General features: G+C 34.4%; 1 protein-coding gene across 5 annotated transcripts in view; it reads left to right on the top strand.

Moving 5' to 3' along the window:
- The window catches only part of LOC150103285 (uncharacterized), a 454,389-nt gene that overhangs the window by 169,283 nt on the left and 260,462 nt on the right, over positions 1-24,644 (top strand). For all 5 annotated transcript variants that reach the window (XR_016548822.1, XM_090397913.1, XM_090397914.1 and 2 more), the window contains exon 10: positions 13,353-14,591. Coding sequence is in view for 4 of the 5 variants with exons in the window: in XM_090397913.1 (XP_090254039.1) it covers positions 13,353-14,591 (1,239 nt within the window). In the remaining variant the exon portion in view is untranslated. The remainder of the gene's footprint in view (positions 1-13,352; positions 14,592-24,644) is intronic.

Below are 24,644 nucleotides of genomic sequence, written 5' to 3'. Positions count from 1 at the left end.
GTTCAGTCGGGAGTGCTCTTTCTATGCGTGGTGAAATTCTTTTAAAGAGAATTCTTTCAAAGAACTTAAAGGCGGAGCAAAGCAAGGAGATAGGCCATAGATTTTTGACATCATTTGGATCTTTCCCTGATTTGGGCATGGCAATTATTTTGGCTTCCCGCCACAGATTTGGTAGTTTTCCAGTCATTATAATTTTGAGAAAGGGCAGCCATCCATATTTGAGCTCGTTGACCGAGATGTTTTAGAAACTCAGGGAGGATACCATCCACTCCTGCAGCCTTGCTATTCTTCATGAGTTTTAAGGCTTCCTGTACCTCTTCCCTAAATACTGGGTGTCCAAGTTCAGGAAGCTCGGGGCCAGTCTTCAGGATTTGTCTGACGGAAGATTGCACAATAATTTCCTCATAGAGCTGGGACATATCTTGGAGGGTTCCCCCCCCCCCCAGTAAATGATTAGCCATTTGATCAGGAGTTATCTCTATTGTTTTGTGTGATGTTGGTTCTGCCCCACCTAATTTTCTCAGAAGTGACCAGCTTTTCCGACTAAATGTGGTGAACCAAATTCATGGATGGCTGAGATCCATCTTTCCTTTCTGTTTTTATCCAGCGTTGCTATGAGCTCCTTAGTAACAGTTGGGTCTTTAGTCTCTTCATATTTGGTTAAAAGTTCCTCAGTTTCCCTACTCCAGCATGGGATGTATTGTTTTCTCTAGCCTCTAGGACAGTGATGGCGAACCTTTTTACCCAGGTGTGTCAAACATCTTTTTTTTTTTTAAATATTGACGTTGTTGATGTGCCACTTGCATACATGCATTATAAATTTATCTACTTAATCATAGATGGTGACTTATACATATCATATTAGGCTATTTATTTAATAGGACATTGATATACAGTCTATGAATTCATATCATACAATTAATTTAATAAACTGAAATGATTGAAATTAGTTTTTTCATCAGAATACCAATATTTTTCAACATCCAAGGTGTGTCACCTGAAACCCTCAAGTGTGTCAGTGCTGACACGCGTGTCATAGGTTTGCCATCACTGCTCTAGGAATAGAGGTTTTTAGCTGCAGTTTTGATTAGTTTAACAAATCTGGGATAGCAGTTAGGGGTGAGTGGAATTGCTGTAATGGATTTGTTTCTCAAATGCATTCCTGTTGGACCTGGGAAGATTCCATCTAGCAATTGGTGTTCCTCTGATGACCTTGATTGATCTGCCTGTCTCTATTAGAGTAGGGCAATGCTGACTATTAGGGAATCTGTTGGATGGTTCTGGTTGTTGGAAGAGGATGGTCTTCAGAGTCTTTAGAGACTATGCACAGATCTGGGGTGTAGGTTCTGTTCCATCTGGCTGAGTGGAGAGTGCCTTCCCGCTTGGCATCATAAACCAAAAAATACATGATATATGTATTCATCAGTTAACAAGATTATTACTGTCCCAGTTGTTAGAGGAATAACCCCCACATGGTGTGATGAGAGTTGAAGTCACAACATAGATGGTAGGGTGAGGTGGTGGCCAGTCCATCTGATCAAGCCAGGATTGTGATGGAGGTTTGTAGACATTGAAGATGGTGGTATTATGAACTCTAATACCTATGGAGTATAGGTATTAAAGTTCATAAGTGTCTTATTAAAGTTCATAGGTGTCTTATAGCTGCCATCCCAATCATGGGATGGCAGCTATAAGACACGAGAGTTAGGCCTGGGATCTTTAGTCTATTGAGCGCTGTCTCAGGCATATGGGTTTCCTGGAGAGCCAGGATGTCAATTTCTTTGTCTTTGGCTATTTTGCCGATGACTTCAGCTTTGGATTTAGATAGTCCTTCTATGTTTAAGGAACATATTTTGAGAGAGTGTTGTTTAGGGGACTATAACTTATTTTTTGAAGCTTGCCCTCCACCTAAACAAGCAACACGATCCTTGTTATTCCGGGTGATGTTGTGATAATGTTGATTAGTAATTGGCGAAATGTTTAGAACCTCCCTTGATGAGTTTACATAATCCATGAAAATGCATATAGTAATAATAATGTAATATAGTGTTCTGAGTTCTGAGGTATAATTTTCATTTGATTGATCATTTGCCCAAAATAGGATGTTTCAGGTACATGGAATTTCATAATTACCAGTTAGCAATGGAGAAATATTTTCTTTAGGCAATGGCAAAACCCATGCCAAATCAGGCAACAATAGCTTGATTTGGTATGGGTTTTTATGTGGCAGTAAGTTAAAACTTTCTAGGAATTTGAAGTATGCTAATAAATTCCCTTAATTCAAGGGGTGTCAAATTACAGCCTTCGGGCTGCATGCGGCCTGCAAAGCAATTTCTTGTGTTTCAACATTAGATCTGATCCTGATCAATCTTAAACTATATTTATGCTTTCATTGTTAATTTATAGCATGCTGTGGGTAGAAAAAATTTAATTCTATTGGCTAGTAGCTGTTCACATGATGCTCAGCATACATGCCCATGTGAATCCAGGCTATGCAAGTTTATAACTGCCTACTACAATCAATCAGCAATCTCTGAAGCACATGCCAGTGCACAACACAATCCAACAACACGAGCAACGTAATCTAGCTGTGAGTTATTTTTTATTTGGAATGGTATCGTTTACTGGTCTACAGTTTTATGCGTTCTTATTCAATAAATTTAGTTTTAATAATGTAATTATATGAATACATTTTTATAAAAATTGTTATGAATAATATATTTATTCATCTGGACAATGTCGCTTTCTAATACAACAAGAAAAAGAAAAATTGCTGACGAGGGGAGAAAATTTCAAGAAAAATGGGAATTGAATTAAATAAAGGGCAAAATTGTGTGCATTATTTGTAACGAAACAATTAGCGTTGCCAAAGAATAAAAAGGCACTATGATAAAATTCACAAAGAACAATATTCACACTTTGAGGTAACTGAGAAAAATTAAAAAGTATGAAGAATTCACTTCAAAGTCAACAAGTATTTTCAAAAATTATGAAAGACAATGAATCAGCAGTGAGAGCCAGTTATAAAATCAGCTATTTATTGCAAAACTTTCCAAACCTTTTATTGATAGTTCCATGGTTAAGGAGTGTATGATAAAAGCATCTCAAAACGTCTGTCCCAAAAATGTGCAAGTATTTTGCGATATTTCTTTGTCCAGAAATGCTGTGATTGAAAGAATAACCGAAATGGCAAATAATCTGCATGACCAGTTGCAAAGAATATCTGCAAACATACAGTGTTTTCAATTGCACTTGATGAAAGTTTCAATATTCACGACGTGGTTCAAGTTGCTCTGTTTCTTCAAGCTTGTGATGACAATATGAATATTACTGAATGATTCCCATCTGGAACGACTACAGGGGAAGACATTTTTAATGCCGTGTGGAGCATTTTGGAAAAATACCAACTTCCTCTGAACAGGCTTGTAGCTGTGACAACCAATGGTGCTCCAGCAATGACAGGCAAAAATAAAGATTTTTGTACCAAGACTTGCAGCAAAGTTAAAGGAAATATATCCAGACATTCCAAAACTGCAATCTTTCCACTGCATTATTCATCAGCAGGTCCTGTGCTCCAAAGTATTGGAAATGAGCAGCATACTCAAACTGTGACAAATACTGTGGACTTTATCCGATCCAAAGGCCTCAATCACCACCAGTTTGCACAATTTCTTAAAGACTTGGAGAGTAAATTTGAAGGGCTATCTTATTATACAGGGATTTGTTTGTTATCTTGTCATAAGGTTCCAAAAAGCTTTTTTCTACTTTTAGAGGAGATAAAATTGTTCTCTAGGAACAATCGTGAGTTGCATTTCTTAATGATCAGACATGGGTACAAGATCTAGCATTCTTAGTTGATATTACAGGACATTTCAATGATTTAAATGTCAAACTTCAGGAGAAAGATCAGTTAATAACACACATGTATGATGCACTGACAAGTTTTAGATGTAAATTGGTTTTGTTTCAAAATCATTTAAAAGAGAATATTCTAAATTACTTTCATATGTGTGAACAGTTGAAAACAATAAGAATCAAAGTTTTACCTTTTCTTAATATTGTCCCAAACTAGAAAAGATTTAATTTTGAAAAAGCTCCTATTTGTATTCAAATGGAACTTATTGATTTCCAAAATTATTCCATTCTAAAAGAAAAATACCAAGAAATTGGTATTCCAAAAATACACACTTATTTAGGTCAAAAATATCTGGAAATAAAAAAGTGTTGGCAGCAAATATTCTGTTATTTTGGAAGCACCTATTTATGTGAACAATTATTCTCATGTATGAAAGGTAACAAAACAGCCCACAGATCAAGACTAACCAACGTTAATCTTTCTGACATAATAAAGGTCGTATGCACTCAATCTTTGAGTCCAAATTTTGGCAATCTAGTTAACAATAAACATTATCAAGTGTTGGGAATAAAATAAAATACTACAATTGGATTCCAAATTAAGAGAAATGAAAATTGTTAATACTTCTCTCAGAATCCAACATAATCCTCCATGTCAAAGGCAAGACTTGTAAATATTATTTATTGTGTTTCTTGCTTATAGTGTGTTATTCAATTAATTGCCTTGAATTTTGTTTATTAATATTTAATAATATAATCTTAAGTAATGTAATAGTAATAAAAAGGCTCTGAGATTTTGGGCGGGAAGAATGAACGTATTTAATTGGAGAACAAAGGTAAACAGGGGAGAAAGCTTATGGACAGCAAGTAGTGAAGTAAGGGGTGGCAGTAATGGGGATTTGGAAATGCCGTAAATAGATTATGAAAGGACCAGGAAATTAATAGGCAATTCGAAATATTTCTATGGAATTCTAAAATTACGATGAATTCCAGTTGTTTTGAAGAAGAATAGTGCAAGGCTGAATTGAATGCATAGTAATAAATAAGGAATAAGTAGATTACCTGAAACGAGTGCGTCAAGACTTGTGAAGCTCAATGTTTAATATTTCAGTTATATAGTGAAGATTCCTTTTGTATAGTGTTACTTCAAAGTGATAGTTAACTTCAGTTTTAAGTGTGCCTATAGTGAATCCAATGTGCAAAGGATGCAACCCGGTAAGAGCAATACATTTTTTGATATTTCAGCATGAAGAAATAAGAGTTAGCTCTGCCCGATATATCTTAACATTAACTGTGGCGTTCTACTAAAATTAGCCGAAGTATGGAGCTTTAAAGTGTTCCTCCCCCTTGAAGTGATAACTGCCTCATAAGTGAATTAAGTGTTTGTTGACTAAGAGAGAATTAGAGAATTCTACTTTAAGAATATTTACTGTAAGATTCTGTAACATTGAACTGTGTGAACCATTTTTAATTATTCGGAAGAATGTAAAATTGACAGCTGGATGTCTGATGCCTAATGTTTTATGTTTGTTATGAGTATTTGAACTAAGTTGATTTGCATTATCTTGTTTTCAAAGTTATACTTAATGTACATGTTATGTAACCCTGCATTAAATGTTTTGTTTTATTGATTCCAATTTGATGTTTGCCTGATTCTCTTTCATTGTCGCTCATAAAGTTGATCGGACCTTGCAGAAGCCTTAAATGATAATATTAACCTCGGCCTGTATAAAGTGAGATTGCAAAAGTTAGTTGATAGTTGATTCCTCTGTATTATATGGACTAATCTGAATATAGGGTGGCGCAGTATAATATAAATTTCCTTATATTCGGATCACTATCAATCAGCATCTAACAAAATAAAAATGGAATTTAAAGAAATAAGAATAGATCCAACTAACCAACATAAATGGTTCAATTAGCAAGATGGACGACACAACAAAATGGCGTATTACTTAAAATTACTATAATTATGTTATGCTATATATATATTTTTTACCCCGAAATATTATTGTCATTTAAAAAGTTCCTCAAAATATAGACATCCCCCCCCCCCCCCCAAAAAAAAATAGAAGTACTTTATTTCAACATAAACACAAAAAATTTCAAACTAATAGGAGGCTCTGTAATTTTTGTGATGGTTATTAATGAGACTTTATAGACAAAATTATTCTATGTATAAATCTTTGATTTGTTGAAATAAATTTTAATTTAGGTTTAAATGCTATATATTGTAAATATTAATATAATAAACATATTCTTTATATTTTTTGAGTTGTCATAATCATTATACTATTATTTTATGTCTTGTAATGACTTAGAATAAATAAAATTTTCATTATTAATTTTCCAGTTTATTTATACTCGTTCTTTCACTTTCTTTCTATTCTAATTAGTGCACCTTTTTTAGCCAAAATTTTTTTTTGTGGCTCACTTGAGATACACTTTTATGGCAAATGGCTCGGTCCAATTGAGATTGAAACTCCTGCTTTAATGTGGGATTAGAATTTGGAGAGAGTTATTGTTTTCATTAGCAGTTTTTGTGGTCTTTGAAAGTAATGAATGTTTGTTTGATAGCCAAAATTTCTTCTTTAAGAGCTATTTGTGAAAAACAGATAACGTAAGCTTTTGACATTAAAAATTTGATTATTCTGTTGTTTTTTTGTGAGTGATGATGATGATGTACAGATGATTGATGTATGTAACATCCAGAAAAAGTAGGTTTATAGTATATAACTGTGAAAAGAGCCATCTATTTCTTACTTGATTAAAATATTCAAAAAACGTTCAGTTTGATTCTGTCTTTTAAGGTAAATTTGATTCTGAGATGCAAGTCATTAACTTTTTATACAAAAGAACATACCAAAGATATCAGTGTAACAAATCCAAAATGCAGATTTGGGATTGAAGGAAGAAAATTTTTTCTTCTAAATGTTCTAAATAATATTTAGCCAAAGTTGGAAATAAAGGTGAGCCTCTGGCAGTTCTCTCTATTTGTTTATGCAGTTTTCTATTCCAGGTGAAATATCCCAAATTTTCCATATTAAGATAGATTGGCAGTGTGTGGGTTGCAGAGTTGTTGATAGGCTGAAGAGAGGGGGATATGATAGAAACTTTTTACTAAAGGGATTCTATAAGATTGACACAAAAGACATTTTTCAATACATCGATGAGAAGTAGAGAGAAAAACAAGGGGTCACACTTTTGAAGTTGTGTAAGAGTGTGGTGAATGAATGGAATTGATTGCCAGAGGTCGTGGCACCTAAAAGAGTGAATACATTTATAGAGATGTATGATAGGCATTGTGTTAATGGCTAGTGTTGTTCTCCTGCAATGAGTTTTATTACTCCATGGAGCACTTGTATAAATAATAATCATAATGTTATCATGTTCATTTTTCTGTTGCTCATGGTAACAATAACATTAATCAATATCTGTGTAGCTAGAAACATAGGGCTGCTCAGAAAAGTTTGAGGTTGGTTCAAAGTATCAGCTGGTTTATCATAAGATGTGATGGAGAAAGTGATAAAACTCTGCATGTGAAACTTTTCTTGACTATCATACCTGATGCATCACAATAGGGAATTTTCATATAGATGATTGCCTGTCAAAATTGATAAAAAAAAAGATTTAACAACCAAAATCTTCTTCTGCACATGCAAAACCATAAACAGTAATTACTAATGCGTTATGGTCATAATGTCAGATGAAGTAATGGATTTTAATTAAACAAAAAGGATTACAATAAGCTTAGATACATCAAACAAAAAAGCATTATGTGTGTCATTTTTTGCCAAACTGTGGTGTTAAAGTTAAAATTATAGATTTTGTTCCTTTACCTGGTAAAACATATGAACTACAAAGTTAATAATGTTGAATAAAATAATAGATGAGTTCTCCATACAAAACAAAATCATTGCCCTGCATATAATACCACAAATTTTGGAGATAGCAAAAGAGTTGATAACAATAATCTATGGAAAAAAATTGAAAGTGAGCTTATTCACAGTTCTAACAATGAATGTTTAGCAGTTAAAATGTTTGAATACTTTTAATGCATACAAAGTCAGTCAAAGACTGAAAACTTTCATTTTGTTGTTTTATGAATTTCCAGGAGACAATTATGTTAAATTAATAGCATGGAAATACAAGAATTTTGTCCTTGGACTCATCAATAGACCGAAATTTAAAAATAGTTGAAGTTTGTTCAGAGAAATTCCATAGAATGTTAAACAAATTATTTGATGATCCCTGTTGGAAATTGTGGTTTTCATTCAAAGAGATTAAGGTGTCTGTATTCCAAACATACAGACAATTTTGAATTTAGCTGAACAAATTGTATTCTTATTGGCTTAAACCAAAATTTCAAATGATGTACAATATGACAGAATTTCATGCCAGCTGGGGCGTCGCACGGTTAAACAAGGCCTCTGTTGTTTTTGCCAGGGAACCAGGGCAAATAGTAAAAAAGTCAGCTACTGGAACAAATCCTAAAACTTATCCCAACTCGACATCACCAGAGTTCAAGATCAGTACTATCAACATAAGAAGCCTGAATGGCAAAGAAATGGAGCTAACTGAGGAATTGGATAAGTACCAGATCAAAATAATAGGGGTAACAAACAAAAGACAAAAACTGGTGAGATCTTTCTGAGTAATAAATACAAAATGTTATTACTTAAATAAAGAGCCAATAGGCTTCATTTCAGCAATGTAACATTATTTAAACTAAGTGCTTTAGCTCACGCTAAAGCACGTAGTTTATACTTATGGCATGAAACTCTTTGATTCCGATCTTTGAGTTTCTTATTCGGTTTTGAAACAATGTGAGATTTAATATCCCCTTAATTTAAACAAAATGTTATATTCAGGCAATGACAAGGAAAAGAAGGAGTAGCCATAGTATTCAATACTAAATACGAGGCTAATCTTCTTGAATGGCAGGCAGTCTCGAGTGATGTAGGCAAATATCAGAATGGGGAACTGGACAATGAGACTTATTTGTGCCTATGGTCCCACCAAAGGTTCTACTAAGGTAGAAGTAGAGGAATTTTTTGAGGCTTTAGAGAAAGCCACTGACACAATGAAAAAGGAAAAGTTGGTCCTTGTTGGAGATCTAAATAGCAGAGTAGGAAATGATTGTGAGACATACAAAAATATTTTGGGAAAATTTGGAGAAAAGAGCAAAGCTAATAATAATGGCAAATATCTGCTGGATTTCTGCTCAGGACACGGACTGGTTATTATAACACAATTTTTCAACATAAAAATGTGCACAAATTCACATGGAGAGAAGAGGCAAGGAATAAGAAAAGTCTCATTGACTATGTTATTGTTGATAGTGATGCTTTCCAACTGGTGCAGGACACCAGAGTGTACAGAGAATTTGAAATTGAAAGTGATCACCATTTAGTCTTGAGCAAAATAAAATTGAATTTCATATTGAAAAGAAGAACATGTAGGAAAGTTTTAAAGAGAATAAAAGTTGAGCAGCTCTCAAATGTGAACCGTAGACTAAAATACACAAAGATTATTGAAGAAAAAATGAAATAGTTTGAGAGCAGGAACTAAATCTTGGAGATTCAGTGGCAAGCCCTAAAAAAAACACTGATTAATTCAGCCAGAGAGGCATGTGGTGAGGTTTTGTGCAAGGATAGAAAAATCAGAACTCCATGGTGGACACAGGAATTTAAAGAGGCAGTGAAGGAAAAGAAGAAAGCATATCGAAAGTTTCTGGCAAGTAAGTCAGCTTGTGCTCTTAGAAAATACAGAGACAAATGTAAGAAAGCTAAACAGTGTGTAAAACTAGCTAAACAAAAGTCATGAGAGGACTTTTGCAAGAATATAGAAAATAAATATCAAGAAGGTGGCAAGATATTCTGGAGGTTGTTGAAGAAGCTCAGAAATGGAGGAAAAAGTGCTGTAAAAGGAATTAGAGATGATAAAGGGGGACATGAAAACAGGAGAAAATGATATCCTTGAAGTATGGAGTAATTACTTTAAAAAATTTCTAAATGAAACAAGCAGTAATGACAGCATAGTGGTAAAAAACACTGACCAGGCATGCGATCAGAAATACATATCCATTCTTGAAGTAGAAAAAGCCATCAAAAGCCTGAAATGTGGAATGGCAGCAGGAGTAGATGATATTCGACCAGAAATGCTCAAGTATGGAGATATAAAAGTCGTACAGTGGCTGCACTGCAGAGTTCAGAAGGCTCTGGACAGAGGGACAAATTCCAGGTATTTGGAGTAGAGCTCTCATAGTATGCATATATAAAAAGGGAAATAAAACTGAATTACAGAGGCATTTCATTACTGAGTGTTCCTGGTAAGGTATATGCAAGTATACTTGAGAAACGGTTGAGAAGGATTGTGGAATAGAAGCTTGGTGAAGAACAAGCTGGATTCAGGCCAAATAGAGGCTCTCAGGATCAGATTTTAAATTTACCACAAATAATTGAGAAATTGTGGGAATATAACAGAGATCTGTATTTAAGTTTTGTAGATCTGGAAAAGGTATACGACAAGGTGCCAGGAGACAAGCTATTCCAAACGCTACAGTTATATAGTGTTAATGGGGCATTATATCAAGCAATACTTACTCTCTATTTGAGTTGTAAGTCAGCAATTAGAATTGAAGGAAGTATAGGAAGATGGTTTAATGATCTGGTGTCAGACAAGGATGTACATTATCTCCTCTGTTATTCGTTATCTATATGGATCACATTATGAAGGAAAGTGGTGTTAAACATGATATCAAAATTGAAGAATGTTAATGTCAGCTCTTTGCTTTATGCGGATGATGTTATACTTCTAAATAAATCCACTACAAGTCTGCAAGATTCTATGACTAATTTGAATAACTGTTGTAATAGATATGGTATGAAGGTTAGCATTAAAAAGACAAAGACAATGAAAATAGGCAGAAATGTTCAAAATATTAACTGAAACATTCAAAATATCAACTGCAATGTGAATGGAGAACTTAAAGAACAAGTAAAACATTTCATCTACAGGCACAATTTTTACTGAAGATGGCTACTTACATATGGAAATAGACAACAGAATCAACAAATCTGCTATGATAGGAAGTCAACTGAATAAATTTACATGGAATAAGAGATAAATTAGCTAAGAGATAAATTAACCAAAACACTAAATTAGCTGTATATACAAGACAGTGTTTAAACCAATTTTAACTTATGGATCTGAGAGCTGGGTTAGAAGTAAAACACTTGACCAAAGACTAGATACTGCAGATATGAGAGTCCTGAGAAAGATTGGGGGGCATGAACAGATGGCATCAATGGCAATATCATATTAAATATCAAGTTCTTTTCTATGATATTAGGAAAGAACTTGATATTGTCAGCATCCAGGAATGCATTAGCAGAGCTAATCTCATGTGGTATGGTCACTTAAGCAGAATGGGAGAGGAAAGATTAGCAAAACAAGTTTTCTCTGGCAGGAAAAAGACCCAGAGGAAGACCAAGATATATGTGGATTGATACAGTAAAAAGTGCCTTTGAAGAAGAAATATAAGACCTGATATTATTGGAGTCTTGACATTTAACAGGCTGATTTGATGGAAAATTGTAGATAGGAAGTTACTAATGATGTAAATTTTTCATGTAGTACTGTCATATCCTGTACACTCCCTGAGGGTATATATCAGGAATTTGATGATGATGATGATTCCAAACATAGATTTTTTGAAATAGATAATATTTCAGGTATTGAAGTGGCTGTGAATATTGAAAGTCTTCGACATATTTGAAGCAAGTAAAAACAAACTTTTTATAATAGTGGATGTCAAAAATAAACTAAAAATGTTAATAGATGGAATCAGGTCTTTTAGAAGTAGTTAAAAACTTTTATGAAATTAGCTTAGAATATATAAAACAAGCAGAAATGTGGTTTGGGAAATACCAAACTATTTAAATAGGTATTACTGTGAAAAGCACCTGAATGGAAAGAAATACAGTATAGCCTCAACAAGTAGCTCATACATGAATGGGAACAGATGAAACTCACATTTGATCAGTGGGCAATTATAAAAGCAATATTAATTAGGCAATTTGGCACATGGATTAAAGAAAACATATCTGTATCTGATAGATGGTTCAGATATTTTCTGAATGAATGAAAAATGTCTTGCTTTCTAGGATTTTACTAATGTAATGGAATTTATTCTTTGCCTGCCTGGAAGTATAGCTTCCATGGAAAGAATATTTTCCATACTGAAATTGTATGTGGTCAAAAGAGAAATCTAGATTTCTAGAGAAACTCCTCCTATAGAGCTGCATACTCTGTGGGAGGAGTTAAACTGGAGGAAGTAGGGGAGACAAGAGATCTGGAGTTGATGATTGATAGAAACCTGAAATTTCAGTGACATATTGCAAAGGTAATTGCTGCAATAATGAGAGGAACACTGACCTGCAGAGATAAAATGGTTATCATTCCATTGTATAAGACTGATCAGACCACACTTAGACTATTATTCTCAGATCTGGTCCCCAGGATTTGAAGGGGATATATTAACTGTGGAAAGGGTACAAAGGTGTCAGGACTGTACAATGTTAGTTACGAGGATCAGCTGAGGGAGTGTGAACCTCGGAGTTTGGTGGATAGAAGAAGGAGAGGTGATATGATTGAGACTTTTAAACTGTTGAGAGGTGGTTACAGGGTTGACACTGAGGAGTTCTTTTGTTTGGTTGAACAGTGGGAAGGAGTCATGACAAGGGGCCATCCCTGGAAGTTATGAAACGAAACTGTGAGAAAGAGGGTGAGGAGTGGTTTCTTTGCATGGAGGGTGGTTGAACCATCAAATGCATTGCTTGATGGAGTGGTGAGAGCAAGAACGGTCAATGCATTTAAGGAGTGGTATGATAGACTTTGTGTTTTCTAGGGACCTTCCTCGATGAGTCTTGAATAGACTTTTTCTTGGTATTGAAAAAAAACTCTTTCTTGGTATTGAAAATGAGTATTAATCTTACTATTATTATATGGGTATCTCTGCAGAATCAAAAGACTCATCACAAGAGACCACCTAACCATTATTCACACGATATCTCTCGCAACTCTCCATTTTATTCACAGTTGGGGCACTCACAGCTACCTCTGGCAATCCATTTATCACTCTCTGTGCAAAAAATCTGGTCCACCCACTCATACCCTTGCACAACTTCCAGGGGTGATCCTTTGTTCTCTCCCTACTTGTCATGTATTAAACATTTTCTTTATAAAAATTAGAACATTGTGTAATTCCAGACCATTTATTTCTTTGAATTGTGAATGAATTATATTGTAATTTCTTTGTTTTTTTTTTTTAGCAAGGTGTAATACAGCATCATATTTGATCTGTATGTGTGATTCACATTAAATGTGGAACATATTTACAGAAAAGTCTAAAGGTATTTATGTATATATATATATATATATATATATATATATATATATACACGCACATACATGTTCCTTTTGTTTGTTTTAAGGAAATTACAAAGGGCTTAGAAGAGCTGATGAAACTAAGAGATGAAAATAAAATCAAGATAAGTAATCATGTACAAATGAAAAATGAGTCACTAAATGTAATGCAAGAGGATTGGGTAATGGAAACTAATAATATACCAGAAGCTCCCAAGATACTTACTGATTTTCAAGTGGAGAAAGTTCATAACACTGCTTCTCCAATAGTCGGTAGAAAACTATTGGTAAATAAAATGCATGAATTTCACTCTGAAATTATGTCAGAATCAAAGTCAGTTGACCAAGAAATGCTGTCTTGTGATTTAAATGAACAAGAAATTAAAGATGTTCCAGTAACTTTAAATACTAAAGAAACTTCTGAAATTAAGGCATCATCTTCAGGGAAAACTTCTTTTACTGAAACAGCAGCAGCATCAAGTGCTTCGCATATTCATGCACCAATGAAATCTGTAGAAATGGATATTTCCACTAGTCTAAAACAGATTGCAGCTGTTGTAACATCAGTGGATACTGTACTAGAAGCAACAGCAGCTTCAGTTCCAAAATATTCTATGCCTATTCCTTCAATAGGATCAGTTCAAACAATAACTGAAAATTATATGAAAAAAACTCAAGATAATCAGATAAAATGCTCTGAGATAGGAATACAAGCTTTTTCTGATTTTTCATATGATGCAGACACACAAGTTGATATGGAAGTTGTTACTGATAGCAACAGTGTTAATGCTGGTGTAGAATCAGATTCTTTGAGTTATTCCTCAGCACCGACCTCTCCGTTACCTATAATGAAAAATCCCATAACTCATACTGTTGGAGTATCTACATCACCTCCAAAAGAAGAAGATTCTGCACCACCTCCAACAGTTATATCAAAAGAAAATGAAAAGCAACGAAAAGACTCCTCCTGTCAAACACATCAGGAAATGATATCAGATTTCCTACTGCATAAAGATATCCAAGAAGAATTTCCATTTTCCATGGCTAATGGACAGGGGCCACTGGGAGGACTTCCTTATAGCAAAATAGAAATGTCTACTTCACCTCTGCCTCAGAATATATACAGTCAAGCTGGATTTGATAGAGGTCCAAGAATTAGTGCCATGAATAGATCACACTCTCGGGCTTCCCTGTTTGGAGGGAGAGTAAATGATAGCCGACCTTTATATCCTCAGAATTATGAAGACTTTGGCTATGGAACGCCAATGTATCGTAGTTTGAGTCGCACCTCTCTTTCTGGTGAAATGGTAAGTTAACCTCCTGAGCTCTTCTTTGACTATTTTCTGTTGATTTATTTTATTATATAATTTATAAAAAAATATTTTACATGATAAAGGTTGCATATAAATATGAAAATTTTGTTTAAATCAAAAATGAAAAGTTATATTATTTCATAATCCAAACACCATATAGTATTTGGATACAAAATAATATATCTTATTTTTAACATGCTGCTCACCCACAAAATTTTTTAAACTTGTAGTACTTCTGTGGATGGACTAAGGGTCAGACAGTTCAGAAATCCTGCCAAGGAGACCAGACATGAAACTTTTTAAAACCACTTTACTTTTTTGATGATCTTATCTTAGTTCTTTATACTTAGTTCTTTTAGATGTCTTTTTTGCTTTTTCTGTTTCTTCTTCTGTGATTTCTCCTTGTATAAGGGTTTTGTTTGTTTGTTTGCATTTGGTCTTGTATCTGTTCAGTTGTTGTAGTACTAAATTCATTATTAGTAATTTTAATTGATGGCGTTCCATTTGTATTTGAAAGGGAAAGTGGAATTATGGAATTTTTTAACTAATTTCTCATTGATGTTATTGTGAACGTTTTGTGATATACCAAGTATAGTTTGAAATTTTCCTCTTTACTGAACTTAATTGGAAGATCTGGGAACTCTTCTTTATTCCACTGACATATATGCTTCCTGTTAGGCTCCACTGGTTTTCTAACTCTTTCAGTGACAACTAGTAATGCAGTGTTCAGAACTTTTGCATTTCTGGCAAGATTTAGGACACTAATTGACAAATGCTGATCTCTGTAAAATTAAAACATTTAGCTTTGGGGCAGTTTCCACCAACGTGATCCTATGAACCACAACACAAGCAGTGTCTTTGCACTGTTGGATAGCTTACCATAATTTGAGTTGTATTGATGTTGACAAAATTTGATATAGGTATTTTCATGTTCATTGTGAAAGTGACCTTACCAGAAAATCACTTGGGATCCTCTATCTAGATACCCTCTTTTATTTTACTGATTTTATCCCATTTTGAGAATGTCTGGATAAGGACTTTGTTGCTGCTTTCTGTATATTTATTCCATTGGAAATCACTCATATTTTTATTGGTGTACCCTTGCTTCTTACCATTATAGGAATTATTGTGCTATCTTGGAATGTAAAACCCTAAATAGTTTATCCCTGATTTGGTTTCCACATCTTCAACTATAACTTAATATTTCCCCTCTGCTATATGGCATAAAGGAATAAATCTCATTAGCTTCTACTACCTCTTTTAAAACCTTATTCATTTGTCTTGCCTCTTCACACCCTGAAATTTCAATTTCTAGAGTTTGCCCCATTGGAGGAATTATCTCAGATAAATTATTATTATCATTATTATTATTATGTCACACTTCCAAGGAGTCCAAAGACTCATCGAGGGAGGACACCTACTCTACATCTCTCTGTCTCCACCAGTGCCATCTACTACTCGCCACCACTAGTACTTCCACGGACAATCACAAACATCCATGCCTATCATGCGGGTTCGAATCATGCCCATGCCAGGATTCGAACCCGCAGCCTTTTGGCAGAGCAGATATGCTAACCAGGCCAGCTTAGTTTTTATCTGAGATAAAAACTAAAAAAACTTTGTGTTTGATTTTAAGAAACCTTTCAGTCATAAGAATGAAAGTAAAATAATCCTGTGATGTAGAAACAATTCTACATCAACAGATGCTGTAATTGAGCCTATAAAAGTATGGTGGTGATATGACCAAAAGAAATCCTGTAGTGCAGATATTAACTGCACTACCAACAATCTCATTATATTATTGGTGGGGGGGGGGGGGAAGCACCACCACTAACACCTGCAAAATAAAATTCAAAGATCAAAATAAAATAGCAAAAGAAGAAGAAAAAAAGTTCTTATTTGCTGAAATTCTGAGATATCATTAGTGAGAGCAGCCACAGTAAGATATCAAGATTGAATTAATGCAGAAGTCAAATATTTCCCATATACAAATAGTAAAAATGCATAACACCTTATTATTAAAAATACTCTGGATTGGAGATAGTGCTAAATTTTTGTTTTCACTTGGTTATAAAGTAAATTCTACTTGCCAAAAAATTATATTCTTGTTTAATCCTTGATAAGTGGAAGCAATCAAAGCTTGTGCATAAGGCTGATGACTTCACATCAATTGCTTTAGTATCTCATAAGCGCCATTACGAAGGGGACACCGCAGCCGGGGCATGGTTCATAAGTTCATTTTTAAGAAACAAAATTTTTATGATAAAAACAAAAAATTCTTAGAATGATCAATATTAAAATAAATAAGGCCAGATACATTGAATAAAAATTTAAAAAAATTGTATATTGCCGCCTGTTTACAATTTTGCAGTGAGAGCAGACGCTTGCCTGCAGAATGTTGTGTCTACTGCAGTCTATCTAAAGTGAAACAGTGAACATGCTCAGAAACGAATTTTCGTACAAAACATTTGTTGCTAGGTAAACCAGTCATACGGTATGCATCTCAGTAGGCTACTGACAGTAGCGCAGTGCGGACTATTATTTCATCTCTGTGTTGTGTAATAATTTCTTGTGGGTATAAAATACAAATGGAATCAAAAATTAAAAAAAGTTATCTGGTGCACAAAATCGTAAGTGGTCATGCTGCAAAAGATGCAGATATTAAGAAACAAAGTGCAGCTCTTAATAAATTTGTTAAAATATTAAAATATTCTGATGCAGATTGTAACCAACTCGATACATCAGAAATCAGAGTTGATGAACTATGGTATGAAGGTCAGCAATAAAAAGACAAAGACAATGAAAATAGGCAGAATCATTGAAAATGTCAACTGTGTTGTGAATGGAGAACCTGTGGAACAAGTAAAACATTTCAGCTACTTAGGCACAATTTTTACTGAAGATGGTAAACTAAATATAGAAATAGACAACAGAATCAGCAAAGCTGGTATCGTGGGAAGTCAATTGAACAAATTCATATGGAATAAGAAAGAAATTAGTCGGAACACTAAATTAGCTGTATACAAGACTGTGTTCAAACCAATTTTAACTTATGGATCTGAGAGCTGGGTCAGAAGTAAAACACTTGACCAAAGACTAGAGACCGCAGATATGAGAGTCCTGAGAAAGATTAGAGGCGTGAACAGATGGCATCAATGGCAATATCATATTAAAAATGAGGATATTAGGAAAGAACTTGACATTGTCAGCATCCAGGAATGCGTTAGCAGAGCTAATCTCAGATGGTATGGTCACTTAAATAGAATGGGAGAGGAAAGATTAGCAAAACAAGTGTTCTCTGCCAGGTTGGCAGGAAAACGACCCAGAGGAAGACCAAGATATAGGTGGATTGATACGGTACAAAGTGCCTTAGACGATAGAAATATAAGATCTGATAATGTTGGAGTCTTGACAAGTAACAGACTGATTTGGAGGAAAATTGTAGATAGAAAGTTAGTAATGATGTAATTTTTTCATGTAGTACTGTCATATCCTGTACACCCCTTGAGGGTACATGGCAGGAATTTGATGATGATGATGATGATGATGAACTGTGCATATCAACTCTAACTTTACAGAGACTAACACATTGTTAGCCTCTGTAAATTTAGAAGATCCAGGTGAATGGGGAAATATTGATGAAAAATTAAGAGTTGAAAAAGAAAAATATAATATATCCCAGAGATGCATATGGTCGTAAATTTGGCGGCACGTATTATAATAGAACAATGGAAAATGGGCAGCTCGTGCCAAGAACATGGCTCATTTATTCTGAAACTTTAAATTCTGTTTTTTTTTTTGCTTTTGTGCGAACTTTTTGCACCTACTGAATCAAGTAGTCTTGTAGAAGGTTATAACGATTGGAGAAATGTAAGTACAACTTTGCATAGACATGAGACTAGTTTAACTCGCATGAAAAATTTCTTAAAATCGAAGGAACTTGATAAAAATTAAAAAAAAAAAAAAAAACTACTATTGATTGCCAGACTCAAAGCATGTGAAATGGAAAAGAAACATTGGACGAGTGTTTTAGAACGCTTGATTAAAATTATAAAATTCCTTGGTAGCCAGAATTTAGCTTTTTGCGGATCACCTGATAAATTATATGAAAGGAATAACAGCAATTTTTTAAAATTAGTCGAACTGTTTGCGAAGTTTGATCCCTTTATGGAAAATCGTGTTGAAAGTGCCCTACAACGAAACAATAGAGTACACTATTTGAGTAAAGACAGTCAAAATGAAATATTGGAAACTTTAAGTAATGCAATCAGGGATACAATTTTAGTATCAATTCAAAAATTTAAATATTATTCCATAATTTTAGACTGCACACCTGATGCAAGTAAAACAGAACAAATGATCATTATTATTCGCTTTGTTTCCTGTTAAAATGGAATTGTCAAGATCAGGGAAAACATTTTAGGTTTTGCAGATATATCAGATTCCACAGGATGTGGTTTATGTGCAACAATAATGGTACAACTGGAAAAATGGAACATTCCCGTTGAAGACATGCGAGGTCAAGGGTATGACAATGGGGCAAATATGAAAGGGAAAAAATATGGGCTCCAAAATTTGCTTTTGAACAAAAATCCTCGAGCTTTTTACGTGCCATGTGCTGCACATACTCTAAATTTAATCATTAACGATGCAGGTGAATGCAGATACAGTTAGTTTCTTTGCAATTATTCAAGAAATATACAATTTGTTTTCATTCTCTTACAAATGTTGGGCAATCCTTTTAAAGTTTGTAAAAAATGTAACATTGAAACAGCCATCAGAAACACGATGGGAAAGTAAAATTAATGCAATCCGCCCTCTACGATATCAGTTGGAGAAATTTACGATGCACTTATTGAAATTTTAAATAATGAAAATTTTAATATGATAACTAATATTTAAGGAATTGACAGCGTATACTAGAAATATAGATTAAATAAACTTTAATATATACTTTCCGATATTTCGGCGAACGTTACGATGGCATCTTCTTGGGAACTTACTACAAAGACACGTGCACACAAGTACTAATAACAGCAAATGAGACTGAAGCTAGCAAGCTAGCATTTCCTAAAGTCCTGATGGTGCCCCCTGGCGGGCTATATTGGTAGTTCTTGGCCTTTGGGCTGAAGTTTTTCTGATAAAAGTTTCCCAAATTTGGGGCAGTTTCATGCATCCAAATTTGTTGAGGTTTGGCATGTTCCTAAGGGTTGAGGCTGATTCCATGAATAGTCTTTCATACTTGAACTTGCTGCGGTGTATTACTGTGGCCTTCTTCCATCTTATTCTGTGGCGAGTATCCAGAGCGTGGTCTGCAAGCCCAGAGTGGTTGTACTGGTGAAATCGGATGTAATCCTTGTGTTCTGAGATTCTGATATTTGCCGTCCTGCCTGTTTGGCCAAAGTAGGACAGTTTTACATTTTAATTTTAGTTTAAATTTAGAAAATTTTAATAAACTCAGCATGAAGCACAAATATTATGTGCTAAAATAAAGGACTACAAATTTATTTGCTCTCTTATAACTTGGCATGATTTAACAGAATAAACCCTGTGAGTAAAATGCTTCAAGACAAAAATATGAACATTACACTTGCTTTAGAATCTATCGAAAACTTAAAAATATTCTTACAAGAGTATCGATCAGATACAAATTTTAAAGAAGTTCTAAAAACGGCAAACGAACTGAGTGAAGAGGTGGATGGAGAACAAGAATTTAAAACTGGTATGGAAGTTCGACGATGATTTGACTACGAGCTGATATCATGACGAAACGCCACAATCGTCAGAAGATAAATTAGAGTGAAGGTGTTTTATACACGTCTAGACGTTTAAATATGTTCATTAATAGAGCGTTTTGAAAAACTAAAAACATATTATGGTAATTTCAATTTCTTGTATAGATTACTACAAATTAACAATGAAGATTTACGAAAAAATTGTGACGATATAGAGATTCTCTTGAAGGACGGCAACAATAAAGGCGTAAATGCAATAGAACTATATGATGAGTTATGTGCTTTCTGGGATATTTTTTGGAAGGATAATTTAAATATTCAAAACTCTTTCGATATTCTTAATTTTATTGTGTCCAATAATTTATCTTTCTCTAACTTTTCAATTGCTTTAAGAATACTATTAACCTTACCTGTTAGTGTAGTGAGCAGAGAACTTTCCTTTTCCAAGTTGAAATTGATTAAAACCTACTTAAGAACAGGGATGTCACAAAATAGGCTTGTTAGTTTGGCATTAATAGCTATTGAAAATGATATATGTGTGGAATTAGACATTAATACCATTATTTCTGATTTTGTGAATATGAAATCAAAAACCTTAAAATTTTAATAAAAAAATTTCAAGTATATTTATGTAATTTAATTTATTTTCTGTTATTCTGTGAAGATTTTATTTTTCGAATACTTATATTAAATGTTCTAATTATTTCTAAATTCTTTTCTTATTTTCTCATCTATCTTGAGTTTCTTTTATTTTCCTAAAAGAAAGTTTCACTTATAAAAATTATTAAAAACTTTTTACAAGTTACTAAGAATTTAGTAACTTGTAAAATGCAAAAATTTTTTAAACTTTAGTTCAAATAAATTTTAACTTTAATTAAAATTCATTTTAATTTTGTTAGCGATTCTGGTTGGTGAGAAGGCCTTGTATCATTATATTCAACGATTAAAGTGAAGTGGCTTTATCAAAATTTGCTTTAAATTTTGAGAATTTTTTGAATATTCGGGTTTTTAACGATTATCCTGCCTAGTCAACACCCTCCCCCCCTTTGTTCGTTACATTTAGCGAACCAACGTGTGGCTGTTCCGTCAAAATTTATTTAAGAAATTTCAAATAATTTAAATTTTTATTATCGTAAAAGAACCACACACGCCCTGATAGTTACAGGGGTGCTTAGCTAGAAATTGCATGCGGGCGGCAAAGACCCTAGTCCCGGCACTGCTCATAAGACAAAGCATACTTCCTTTTAGACATGAATAATGCTATGCATTCTTGGAGGGTCACTACCCAGATTGGTTTTGACCTCTATCAACCCTGCTATCAATTCGGGGTGCTTAAGGGTTAAAGCTGTATAACTGAGAGGAGACCTCCACATAGCCTTTAAAGGAATGCGGAGAACCGACCAGGACTTCTGACCTAATGTCCAATCCTCACCTTCTCGTGGTGCACCCTGTTGGGTATCTACTTGGATACTGAACGAACGCGAATGGGCTGGCAATTTGGGATTTAGCCAACCAAATTGTATTCTTATTGGTTAAATCAAAATAAAAAATGATGGTACAAATAAATTAAATAAGGATAGTTATAATAAGTGAATCTAGCATGGTTTGATACCAACTGAATAAATTATGTGGAATAAGAGAGAAATCAGCAAAACATTCAGTTGGTATACAAGCACAACCTACTCTACCAATGCATAACCTACTCTATAGATTCACTACTGAGAATGCAGTTGATATTACCCTCTTAAATAAGACTTCTACAAGTCTTCACTTAATGTGGATTTATTTAAGACAATGTAGAATAAAGAGCTAACTTGATACATCCCATACGAATGCCAGGTTTAATACCATTTTCTCAAATAATGCAATCCATACAACAATGGTGACAATGTGCCACTCTTCCTTTGTACACTTGATTGAACATCAAATTCCTTTGTGTTCTTCATTTTTAACTGCTGATTTGCAATTTAAATATTGCTCTTCATAAGGATCCATGTATGCTATACTGTGACTCTATAATAAAATATACCATAGATGAGCAAGTTATAACATTGAGTTTTCCTGGAGCAAAAAAAATTATGAATATAAAGGAAGCAATTCAAAAACAGAAAAAAAAAGTAAATGAAATCGTAGTTGTAGTAGGTACAAATGATTTAACTGGCGATAAGTTCAGTATGAGAGAGAGGACATGAAAGAGTTGTTGGAAGAAGCGAAAGTGAAAAAGTGAAAATTTTTAGTATTTTACTTCGCTGTGATAAAAATGAATTAAGAAGAAGGGCTATGATGGCAAACAATTCGACGCATAGGCTATGTAGAGGAAATGGATGTGAGTTTTTGGATGTGTGGAGTGAGTTTGAGGGAAGATTGGATTTGTATAAGAGGAATGGCCTACACCTGAATGCATTTGGTAGCAGGAGTCTAGAAAAACTAATAACTGGTATGAGACTTAATACAGAGAGTCAGGGAAACTAAATTATAAAGGGAGGAATGGTATGAATGTGAGCGTAAGAGCGACAATGTTATATAACTGTGTTAAAAACCGGAATGGGCTTTATCAAGGAAATGTTGACGAGAGGTTTGTCTGCAAAGATGTCTACATGTGTAAGGCATTAGAAAATAATAGAGCTGCAAGTTGTCCAACTGTGTCAGGCAGACTGTAGATAAGACAATACAAAAGAACAAACAGATAGATAATTATATCTGTACACAAATGCTAGAAGTATCAGAAACAAAGGGATAGAGTTTGTTGCCTTAGTCAATATGTTGCAACCTCAGATTGTAGATATTAGTGAGACCTAGCTATCAGAATCAGACCTACTAACTGGTATTGAGTGTCAAGGGTACAGTATTTTTAGGAAGGATAGGAGAGGAGGGGGGGGGGTGCTGCTAATGATATCGGATGACTTGAATCCAGTTAGAGTTGAGACCTATGATTGTAGTAATACTACTAACAATATTTCATGTGGCAGTGAGTTTGAAGTCATCTGGTGTGAGGTGGAATGTAACAAGACTAATTACATAGTAGGGTGTTGTTACAGACCTGGTGGATCATTTGCTAGTGATGAAGAAATGCGTCACCAAATAGAAAAGATGAGCGTGAAAAGAGTAATCATAATGGGAAACTTTAATTATCCAAATATTGATTGGGTAGCAGTATAATCTCATACTAATAATGAAAATGCATTTATTGAACTGTTGTGGGACAACTTCCACAAGCAGATGTGACAGAAGTAACTCAAGGGCAAAGAGTGTTAGATTTGATTATAGTGTCAGTGTCAGAGGGCATTTCAGTTAAAGACTTAACTATTCTGCCTCTGGTTGGTGACAGTGATCATGCAGTACTCACTTGGGAAGTGACTAAGTTTATGAATGTTCCATTCAGAAAAGGTTACATGCTGAACTACAAAGCAAGAAATTATGACCAACTGAGGAGTACTGAGTTCGGTGGAATGGGATCGGTTGCTGGATGGAAAGAATATCGAGAGTGCATAGGAAGCATTTAAACAACACTTGAATGATGCGATATCAGAATGTGTCCTGAGAGTTAGAAGAATAAATAAATAGAGTAGGAGTCAAATGGATGTGTAATCTTATTAAGCAATAGATTCATAAGAAAAGGACGATGTGGAAGGAATACTGTGTGCATAAGGATGATGTCCATTATGAACGTTATAAGCAGCAGGCTAGAATAGTCACAACAGTTGTAGGGAAAGCAAAGTCTGAGGGCGTGAAATAGCTATGGAAAGAAACTGGCTCTGTGTGCTAAAGACAACCCACAAGAATTCTATTGATATGCTGCAAGTAAAAGAAAGAATAACTCTTCTAGATGCAGATGGCATGAGGGTTACAGATGCAGAAGAGTTTGTTCAGTTAATGAGTGCTCATTTTGTTAAACGCTATCAACCTTTATATAGGCAACATTGAACTCACTGCTACCTAGATGAAGAAAGGCAGGTGTATGAGAATGAGGAATTAGAGCTGCTTCACAAATTGAATAAGAATTCAACAATAGGGACTGATGAGATATCAGCACGTATGCTAAAAGAGTGTTCAGCTGAACTGGCCATTCCTTTGACCAGGTTGTTTAATATGAGTCTCAGAACAGTGAAGATTATGCAGGAATGGAAGGAATGTATGCTAATTCCATTGCACAAGGATGGTGCAAAGATCGATGTATCCAACTATTGACCGATTAGTATCTCAGGAGTCATGGTGAAGATTTCGGAAAAATTGGTTAGGGCTAGACAAGGGGAAATGGATACACCATGATACTTTCGGATTTTGCTAAGGCTTTTTGACAGAATACAGCATG

The sequence above is a fragment of the Typopeltis vanoorti genome, chromosome 9 (assembly GCF_054136105.1).
Source record: "Typopeltis vanoorti isolate ZY-2024b chromosome 9, IOZ_Tvanoo_1.0, whole genome shotgun sequence".
Taxonomy (NCBI): Eukaryota; Metazoa; Arthropoda; class Arachnida; order Uropygi; family Thelyphonidae; genus Typopeltis; species Typopeltis vanoorti.
This window is presented reverse-complemented; position numbering and strand designations above follow the sequence as displayed.